Source organism: Lolium rigidum, chromosome 2 (genome assembly GCF_022539505.1).
Source record: "Lolium rigidum isolate FL_2022 chromosome 2, APGP_CSIRO_Lrig_0.1, whole genome shotgun sequence".
Classification (NCBI taxonomy): Eukaryota; Viridiplantae; Streptophyta; class Magnoliopsida; order Poales; family Poaceae; genus Lolium; species Lolium rigidum.
This window is the reverse complement of record NC_061509.1, coordinates 20,406,590-20,417,351: the sequence shown is the minus strand read 5'-3', so window position 1 is coordinate 20,417,351 and position 10,762 is coordinate 20,406,590. Positions and strand designations below refer to the sequence as shown.

The window sequence follows — 10,762 nt, the reverse complement described above, 5'->3', positions numbered from 1 at the left end:
CTCCGAGGAGTTCCCGCCCCTATACATGCGGAACTCGCCTAAGTGTAGGAACCCCATGTCCGAGAAGCCGGCACACCCGGAGGGGTAGCATTGGATATAGAACCATCTCAAATCACTTTTGTGCATGCCATGTGGACACACACAACTTTTGGGGCCATTCCCTAGGTCCGATGCTCGATTTCCGACGAAACCCTAGTTCCGTTGACCGCGTCGTCTACCCCTTTGATCGCAACCCATCGGGGGTCCCCCGGTGGGCGTATGCCTACGTTTGAGCTTGGTTAGGTCATAGGTACATGTGGAAACAAGTACCATCCCCTATGATCCCAAGGTTCTCTCCGGTTCACCTCCGAGGAGTTCCCCCTATACATGCGGATCCGCCTAAGTGTAGGAACCCCATGTCCGAGAAGCCGGCACACCCGGAGGGGTAGCATTGGATATAGAACCATCTCAAATCACTTTTGTGCATGCCATGTGGACACACACAACTTTTGGGGCCATTCCCTAGGTCCGATGCTCGATTTCCGACGAAACCCTAGTTCCGTTGACCGCGCCGTCTACCCCTTTGATCGCATCCCATCGGGGTCCCCGGTGGGCGTATGCCTACGTTTGAGCTTGGTTAGGTCATAGGTACATGTGGAAACAAGTACCATCCCCTATGATCCCAAGGTTCTCTCCGGTTCACCTCCGAGGAGTTCCCCCTATACATGCGAATCCGCCTAAGTGTAGGAACCCCATGTCCGAGAAGCCGGCACACCCGGAGGGGGTAGCATTGGATATAGAACCATCTCAAATCACTTTTGTGCATGCCATGTGGACACACACAACTTTTGGGGCCATTCCCTAGGTCCGATGCTCGATTTCTGACGAAACCCTAGTTCTGTTGACCGCGCCGTCTACCCCTTTGATCGCATCCCATCGGGGTCCCCCGGTGGGCGTATGCCTACGTTTGAGCTTGGTTAGGTCATAGGTACATGTGGAAACAAGTACCATCCCCTATGATCCCAAGGTTCTCTCCGGTTCACCTCCGAGGGAGTTCCCCCTATACATGCAGAATCTGCCTAAGTGTAGGAACCCCATGTCCGAGAAGCCGGGCACACCCGGAGGGGGTAGCATTGGATATAGAACCATCTCAAATCACTTTTTTGCATGCCATGTGGACACACACAACTTTTGGGGCCATTCCCTAGGTCCGATGCTCGATTTCTGACGAAACCCTAGTTCTGTTGACCGCGCGCGTCTACCCCTTTGATCGCATCCCATCGGGGTCCCCGGTGGGCGTATGCCTACGTTTGATCTTGCTTAGGTCATAGGTACATGTGGAAACAAGTATCATCCCATATGATCCCAAGGTTCTCTCCGGTTCACCTCCGAGGGAGTTCCCCCTATACATGCGAGATCCGCCTAAGTGTAGGAACCCCATGTCCGAGAAGCCGGGCACACCCGGAGGGGTAGCATTGGATATAGAACCATCTCAAATCACTTTTGTGCATGCCATGTGGACACACACAACTTTTGGGGCCATTCCCTAGGTCCGATGCTCGATTTCCGACGAAACCCTAGTTCCGTTGACCGCGCCGTCTACCCCTTTGATCGCATCCCATCTGGGGTCCCCGGTGGGCGTATGCCTACGTTTGAGCTTGGTTAGGTCATAGGTACATGTGGAAACAAGTACCATCCCCTATGATCCCAAGGTTCTCTCCGGTTCACCTCCGAGGAGTTCCCCCTATACATGCGAGATCCGCCTAAGTGTAGGAACCCCATGTCCGAGAAGCCGGCACACCCGGAGGGGGTAGCATTGGATATAGAACCATCTTAAATCACTTTTGTGCATTCCATGTGGACACACACAACTTTTGGGGCCATTCCCTAGGTCCGATGCTCGATTTCTGACGAAACCCTAGTTCTGTTGACCGCGCCGTCTACCCTTTGATCGCATCCCATCGGGGTCCCCGGTGGGCGTATGCCTACGTTTGAGCTTGGTTAGGTCATAGGTACATGTGGAAACAAGTACCATCCCCTATGATCCCAAGGTTCTCTCCGGTTCACCTCCGAGGAGTTCCCCCTATACATGCGGAATCCGCCTAAGTGTAGGAACCCCATGTCCGAGAAGCCGGGCACACCCGGAGGGGGTAGCATTGGATATAGAACCATCTCAAATCACTTTTTTGCATGCCATGTGGACACACACAACTTTTGGGGCCATTCCCTAGGTCCGATGCTCGATTTCTGACGAAACCCTAGTTCTGTTGACCGCGCCGTCTACCCCTTTGATCGCATCCCATCGGGGTCCCCCGTGGGCGTATGCCTACGTTTGATCTTGCTTAGGTCATAGGTACATGTGGAAACAAGTATCATCCCATATGATCCCAAGGTTCTCTCCGGTTCACCTCCGAGGAGTTCCCCCTATACATGCGGAATCCGCCTAAGTGTAGGAACCCCATGTCCGAGAAGCCGGGCACACCCGGAGGGGTAGCATTGGATATAGAACCATCTCAAATCACTTTTGTGCATGCCATGTGGACACACACAACTTTTGGGGCCATTCCCTAGGTCCGATGCTCGATTTCCCGACGAAACCCTAGTCTACGTTGACCGCGCCGTCTACCCCTTTGATCGCATCCCATCGGGGTCCCCCGGTGGGCGTATGCCTACGTTTGAGCTTGGTTAGGTCATAGGTACATGTGGAAACAAGTACCATCCCCTATGATCCCAAGGTTCTCTCCGGTTCACCTCCGAGGGAGTTCCCCCTATACATGCGGAATCCGCCTAAGTGTAGGAACCCCATGTCCGAGAAGCCGGCACACCGGAGGGGGTAGCATTGGATATAGAACCATCTTAAATCACTTTTGTGCATTCCATGTGGACACACACAACTTTTGGGGCCATTCCCTAGGTCCGATGCTCGATTTCTGACGAAACCCTAGTTCTGTTGACCGCGCCGTCTACCCCTTTGATCGCATCCCATCGGGGTCCCCGTGGGCGTATGCCTACGTTTGAGCTTGGTTAGGTCATAGGTACATGTGGAAACAAGTACCATCCCCTATGATCCCAAGGTTCTCTCCGGTTCACCTCCGAGGGAGTTCCCCCTATACATGCGGGATCCGCCTAAGTGTAGGAACCCCATGTCCGAGAAGCCGGCACACCCGGAGGGGTAGCATTGGATATAGAACCATCTCAAATCACTTTTGTGCATGCCATGTGGACACACACAACTTTTGGGGCCATTCCCTAGGTCCGATGCTCAATTTCTGACGAAACCCTAGTTCTGTTGACCGCGTCGTCTACCCCTTTGACTGCATCCCATCGGGGTCCCTCGGTGGGCGTATGCCTACGTTTGAGCTTGCTTAGGTCATAGGTACATGTGGAAACAAGTACCATCCCATATGATCCCAAGGTTCTCTCCGGTTCACCTCCGAGGGAGTTCCCGCCCCCTATACATGCGTAATCCGCCTAAGTGTAGGAACCCCATGTCCGAGAAGCCGGCACACCCGAGGGGGTAGCATTGGATATAGAACCATCTCAAATCACTTTTGTGCATGCCATGTGGACACACACAACTTTTGGGGCCATTCCCTAGGTCCGATGCTCGATTTCCGACGAAACCCTAGTTCCGTTGACCGCGTCGTCTACCCCTTTGATCGCATCCCATCGGGGGTCCCCCGGTGGGCGTATGCCTACGTTTGAGCTTGCTTAGGTCATAGGTACATGTGGAAACAAGTACCATCCCATATGATCCCAAGGTTCTCTCCGGTTCACCTCCGAGGGAGTTCCCGGCCCCCTATACATGCAGAATCTGCCTAAGTGTAGGAACCCCATGTCCGAGAAGCCGGGCACACCCGGAGGGGGTAGCATTGGATATAGAACCATCTCAAATCACTTTTGTGCATGCCATGTGGACACACACAACTTTTGGGGCCATTCCCTAGGTCCGATGCTCGATTTCTGACGAAACCCTAGTTCTGTTGACCGCGTCGTCTACCCCTTTGATCGCATCCCATCGGGGGTCCCCGGTGGGCGTATGCCTACGTTTGAGCTTGGTTAGGTCATAGGTACATGTGGAAACAAGTACCATCCCATATGATCCCAAGGTTCTCTCCGGTTCACCTCCGAGGAGTTCCCCCTATACATGCGGAATCCGCCTAAGTGTAGGAACCCCATGTCCGAGAAGCCGGCACACCCGAGGGGGTAGCATTGGATATAGAACCATCTCAAATCACTTTTGTGCATGCCATGTGGACACACACAACTTTTGGGGCCATTCCCTAGGTCCGATGCTCGATTTCGACAAAACCCTAGTTCCGTTGACCGCGTCGTCTACCCCTTTGATCGCATCCCATCGGGGTCCCCGGTGGGCGTATGCCTACGTTTGAGCTTGCTTAGGTCATAGGTACATGTGGAAACAAGTACCATCCCCTATGATCCCAAGGTTCTCTCCGGTTCACCTCCGAGGGAGTTCCCCCCTATACATGCAGAATCTCTCCTGCCCTTTTTTTCCCGCCCACCCTTTTCCCGCTGCTTCTCTCCCGCCCTTTTTTCCCGCCCACCCTTTCCCGCTCCTTCTCTCCCGCCCTTTTTCCCGCCCACCCTTTCCCGCTGCTTCTCTCCCGCCCTTTTTTCCCGCCCACCCTTTCCCGCCCATTCTCTCCCGCCATGTTTTCCCGCCGTTTCAGCCCCTCGTCGGCCTATATATAGCCATGGCTTCTCCACTAACGAAGCACCAGCAACATTTCTCCCTTCATCACTTCTCTCATCCAATAGAACCACAAAATCCTTCCGAGCCGAGCTGCCGCCGAGATGGCTCCTCGTCGCCGTAGCAACACGGGCTTCATCGGCGTCGCTCGCGGCCTGCGGGACATTTCGCGGCTGAAATCACCGCCGGTGTTACGCGTGTGTGGCTCGGCACCTTCTACACGAAGGAGGCTGCTGCCCGCGCATACGACGTTGCGGCTTGGAGGTTTGGCCGGCCGCGCCACGAAATGAACTTCCCGGAGGTCAGGTCTCTGACGGAAGCTCAGAGTCTCTCTACTGAGCCACTACTTCGCTCACAGGGTGAAGCGCGGCGGTACAGGGCTGGCCAGCGGCGGATTGATACCACCGAGGCGGACGAGCAGTTCATGGCACAGTGGCGCGAGACCATCCCGGAGACGTCGAGGCAACGCGCGCATTCCGGAAGGAGAAGCGGACGTACGAGAGAGAGAGGAGGGCGGGAAAGCGGCAGAGGAAGGCCGAGGTTGAAGCAGAGTACGCCAAAGGAGAGGCGTCGACATGGGGGAGAATGATGAACGGTGGTTGTGGAACCTCACAACCACCGCTCGCAGGACACCCCGCCGAGGATGAAGATTTCGACTTCTCCGATTAATATGTGTGTGTCGACCCGAGTGTTAAGTGCTTTGTTCGTGTGTGGGTGTAGTTCTTTAAAAGCTTTGGTTTGTGTGTGGGTCTAGTTCTTTAAGTGTTTTGGTTCATGTGTGTGGGTGTAGTTTCTTTAAGTGTTTTGCTTCCTCTCGTGTGGGTGTAGTTCTTTAACTGTTTCGGTTCGTGTGTGGGTCTAGTTCGTAAGCGCTTTGGTATGTGTGTGAGTCTAGTTATTTAAGTATTTTGTATCGTGTGTGGGTCTTAAGTATTTTGTATCGTGTGTGGGCCATTCACCCCCTCCGAGGTTCGATTTCTGGCGAAGGGGTTCTATACCGCCCTTATACATATATATAGGTTTCTCGCAAAGGGGTTCGCCAAAATAGCAGTGAGAAATAAATAAACAAAAAAATGATATGGATTAATAATTATATGGGTAATAATTATCTCTTTGATGCAAAAAAAATAGGAAAAACCAAAAAATGTGCATAATTGGCTGTGCCGACGGCCGCCGTTGTGCCGTGGGTCACCGTCGGCACGAGCAGAAGGGGACCCAGCAGTCGAGTCGGCTGTGCCGACGGCCGCCGTTGCGCCGTGGGCTACCGTCGGCACAGTGCAGACGGTGCCGTGACAGTTTAACGGCTGGGCCCTCCTGTCAGAGCGTGTACCGACGGTTGCAGATGTGGCGACGGTGACCTTCGGGCTCCACCTAGCTGTGCCGACGGCCGCGGTTGCGCCGAGGGTGGCCGTCGGTGTACCGTGCGTTGTGCCGACGGCCGTGCTGTGCCGACGGTGAGCTTCGTCGCCGGTAGCTGGAGGCCTCTGTGCCGACGGCCCCGACATTTGGCCATCGGCACATAGCCTGGCCGTCGGCACACGTCGGTTCTCCCGTAGTGACGTACGAGGCAGCCATGTCAGCTAATAGGCTAGCTAGTAGGTTTGGCCGGCCGAGTCGTATCCTAGTAGAAGTCTAGCAGTATACTAGTACTAGTTAGCTTTAAGTTAAGTCAAATCGAGTCAGCTTCAAAAGGAAAGCCATGGCCGCATACGTTTAGAGGTGCATACCGAGTAGGTCTTGGTTTGTTTGTCCAGGTTGTGCGTGTATATAAGCCCAACCTAAGGACACAATCGAGAGGCCGCCTCTGAAAAAACGTCGTGATATCCTGGATATTTTTCTCAGAGATCTGCGGAAACAGGCTTGCCGGACCATGGCTTTCGCTGGCGTATCCCTCGTCGCAGACGGCAGGCTGTGCGACCTAACCACGTCGCCCATCGACGCCCGCGCGGACAGAGGGTACCACTTGCTCGTCGTCGAAGGCTACACGCGTAGCAAAAACAAGCCATCAAACGGGGAGTACATTAAGTCTCGTCCTTTCCTGGTTGGAGGCCATCGCTGGCGTCTCTATTACTACCCTAATGGCTATAAGGAGGATGATAAAGACTTCATATCAGTCTTTCTTGCCCTTGATGACTATGTGGAGGGACAGGAAGTGAATGCTCAGGTTGTCTTCAGTTTTATTGACCAGCCTGAGTTGCAAATGTCAACACGTCTCCGTAAAATAAGAACATTTCATCGTGGTGATGGAAAACCAAAACTCATTAGAGGGGACAACTTGGAAACATCGAGACATCTTAAGGACGATAGCTTCGTTATCCGGTGCGACATTGTGGTCTCCAAGGCGCCAGCCGACACCAGCACCACCGACAAGGGGGTTGGCACCACTGCTTCCTTTCGGGACAACTCGCCGTCGAACACGCAAAACCATCTCAGCGACCTTCTCCTGTCCGACGTGGGCGCTGACATTACATTTGAGGTTGGCGGCGAGACGTTTCCTGCTCACCGGTGCGTGCTTGCAGCCCGATCTAGCGTTTTCAAGGAACAACTCTTTGGTGGCACTAGTATGACCAAGGCCAATATAGTAGAGATAAATGACATGGAAGCGAAAATTTTCTATGCATTACTTGTTTTCATCTACACTGACTCGTTTCCAGACTGGGATTGGCTTGAAGATGAAGCAGACGAATCAGGAGAAGAGTTAGACGATGATGAAAATGATGAAGCGACTAATCAGTATGTAAAATGGCTGCTGCACTTGCTTGAAGCTGCGGATAGGTATGACCTCCAAAGGCTCAAGTCGATCTGCGTAGAGGAGTTGGTCCAATACATATGGATGGACACGGTGGCAGACATTATTGTTGTGGCTGAGCGGAGACAGTGTCGCTTGTTGAAGGATTCGTGCGTGGAGTTCATCAAATCTAATTCAAGACTGTATACGGCTTTCACGGTTGATAGCTTGGACCAGATCATCAAAACCTGCAGCCCCTCCGTTCTAAATGAGCTCCTCTACAAGCTACCTAAACTTCTCAAAGGACATATCGGAGCCCTGATATCATAGTCATATTAGTGCATATGTGTTCATGGTCTAGTACTACTGGTCTTTTAAATTTCGATTGGATGACCTATTATCTATCGTGTTTTGGTGGTCTAGTATGATACCCACTGTTCTACATTTGCAATTGATGTTGAGACGCAGTAATATACCTCATGTATTATTTATGTGCTTAGCCTGATTTCGTTTGGTCAATGCAAGTTTCTGCATCGAAATTTTAACCTGGAAAAGTTGTTTGAGTGTATGCATGAATGGCCTGCTAACATAAAAGGTGGCCTGCGCGCATGTACTAGATTGTTATCGCACTCTCTTTCTCCGATGAAAACTGAGCGTGCATGATATGGAGATCATCGTAGATAAATCTCGTGAGGTGTGCTTCGGTGCGCACCCTCTCCAAACTCGCGACTTATCGCCGAAGGGGTACGGTGGTCCCGATTTTGTTTTTTTTGTGCTGCCCGCCGAAACCCATATCCAAGCCCAGTGCAAGACTCGTATGGGTATACAGGGCCTGGGCGTATCTATACGGACTGACCCCACGTGGGTGGGTCCCACGTGCTAAGCTAATCACCGTGATTAGCTCCCATTGCATGCATCGTTTTCATCGGCACTGGAGATCTGATCGAGCTGTTCCACGCCGTCGCTACGTTGAACGCAAGCGGTTGTTGCCGGCCCGGCCGTCGGCGGTTGTTGCCGGCACGTCCGTCGCCGCCGGTGGTTGTTTCGCATGTCGACGCCGCCGACCGCGCGCGAAGCCCCCCCGCAGATCGACGACCTTGGAAAGGCGCGCCACCGGCTCGGCATCTTCCCCGCTAGGGTTTAAAATTACAGGTACCATGACTTCATCTTGTAGCATAGTAAGAGGACGCAATTCTGCCGGTTTTTCAATTGTAATTATGGTCCAATACTACAGAATATGGAGAACTCTATATCTGGTATGATTGAGGAACAAAACGAGTACGTCGGCTATAATTCTGATGACTCTGAAATGGAGGAAAATTTGCAGCACGAAGCCGGGCCGGAGCGAAGACGAGTTTGATGTGAGCCACTATTTTTCATTTCGATTACCAGCAGTCCAGCATCATCAAATTATATATGGTTCCTCATGTCATAATTTATGCAGATTGCGTACGATGAATTTGATAATGTTGACAACCATGGCGAACACACAGACGATCAAAATGATGAGAACCATGGTGAACACACAGACAGTCTAAATACTAGTGAGGTATGTGTAGTGACTCATACAGTGACATAAAATGATGCATGAAATGATGGCAACTGTAAAATTTACGGTTACTAAATTTCGAAATGCATTAATAAATTTCAGGCACAATTTGACACGCAGCTTGAGTACGACTATTACGGTGAATCTGACTTGGACACGGGCCACACTGATGATGTGGAAGGTGCATCGGTTCTCGAGGATTCCGTTGACATGAGCCAGGTTGTTATCTCTTTTTTATCAGTCTTATATAGCTGGAACACATAAATTTATAGTTTTAATTAATGCCTACGTTTTTCTACTTGCAGGCGACGCCAGCGCTAGTCAGCTCGAGAAACCACACGAAGGTAGCAATGGCAATGAATATCCCGATAGTGATCGGGATTTATACCGGATGATAAAAGAGATGACTTTTATTTCGAAGCAGCAAGCATATTCTTTCTACAACAGATATGCTAAAGATTATGGGTTCAGCGTCCGGCTTGACCAGGTTAAGCGGTTTGATGATGGAGTAATTCGGTTAAGGCGTTTTGTGTGTTCCGCACGGGCGGACGTCCCAAAAACCAACCGACCACGGAAGGCCGTGTATATAGGCACATGACACTGAGTCTCGCTGCGGCTGCAAGGCACGTTTGGTGGTCAAGTTTGATGGAAGAACTGGTTTCCGGGTTGTTGAAGATTTTCGTGACAAACATAACCATGACCCAGCCTGAACCATGTCGGACTCCGTTTCTTCGGTCCCATAGGACGATCAACGACGCACGGAGATCCGAGATATTATCAATGGGATCCATGGGAATCGAGAAGCACCTCATTATGAGAAAATTCATTGCGAGCTCCGGTTCATTTGCTCGGTGTTGGATTCACAAGAAAGGATTTGTACAACATGTGCTCTAGGGAGAGGAGGAGGCTGCTTTTCGACGGTGACGCTACCACAGCCATCCGCATTATGTCAAAGAGGAAAAGAGGGACCCTGAATTTTTCTTTGAATATGACGTTGATGAAAAAGGCCGTCCGAAGCACATGTTCGGTGTGATTCCCGGTCACGTAGGGATTACCGGGACTACGGAGATGTGCTGGTGTTTGATAGCACATACAAGATGAATAAATATAAGATGCCATTTGTTCCTTTTGTGGGCTTGAACAACCACCGTAGGACAACGGTTTTTGGGTGTGCCATCCTTTCAAGTGAGAATGAACAAACATATGTTTGGCTTCTAAAGACTTTCCTCAAAGCGATGTGTCAACGAAGCCAAAGGCAGTAATCACGGATGCAGATGCCGCGATGATCGCCGCAATCGGCGAAGTATTTTCCGGTGTGCCGCATCGCATCTGCAGCTTCCACATTGAAAAAATATGGAGATGCATCTACCTAACAAGTCACTGAACGAGTTCAGGACTCTTTTGTATTACACCATCTCAGAGCAAGTATTTGAGGAGCGATGGCATGCATTTTACAGAAAATGGCAATCCCCAAAAACCAGAACATGGATGAAGAGGATGTACACCAAGAGGAAACTTTGGGCTGCAGCGTATCTCACTCAAGGATTCTGGCTGGGTATGAAAAGTAACCAGCGGAGTGAAAGTTTAAACTCTTGTCTGCACCTGCACCTAGATGGGGAAATGACAATTGTTGATATGATTATGCACTACGACAACGCAATTGTCCGTCTCCGTGAGAACGAAGCCCACGACGACCGCACGGCTTCACGGACTACACGCGTGGCAATTACTAATTTCAGAGAACTAGAGGTTGCTGCCTGCAAAAATCTTCACTCCGCTTGTGTTCTATATTATT

General features: G+C 51.3%; 1 protein-coding gene across 1 annotated transcript; it reads left to right on the top strand.

Moving 5' to 3' along the window:
- The first annotated feature begins 6,560 nt into the window (after window positions 1-6,560).
- On the top strand, window positions 6,561-7,748 carry LOC124689309 (BTB/POZ and MATH domain-containing protein 2-like). Its single transcript, XM_047222860.1, has 2 exons — window positions 6,561-7,009; window positions 7,115-7,748. The coding sequence occupies exons 1-2, from the start codon at window positions 6,561-6,563 to the stop codon at window positions 7,746-7,748; spliced, it is 1,083 nt and encodes a 360-aa protein (XP_047078816.1).
- Window positions 7,749-10,762: the final 3,014 nt, after the last annotated feature.

Coding starts and splice junctions, on each gene's coding strand:
- LOC124689309 (XM_047222860.1), top strand. CDS start 6,561: ATGGCTTTCGCTGGCGTATCCCTCGTCGCAGACGGCAGGCTGTGCGAC. Junction 7,010..7,114: donor GACGATAGCTTCGTTATCCG/GTGCGACATTGT, acceptor GAACACGCAAAA/CCATCTCAGCGACCTTCTCC.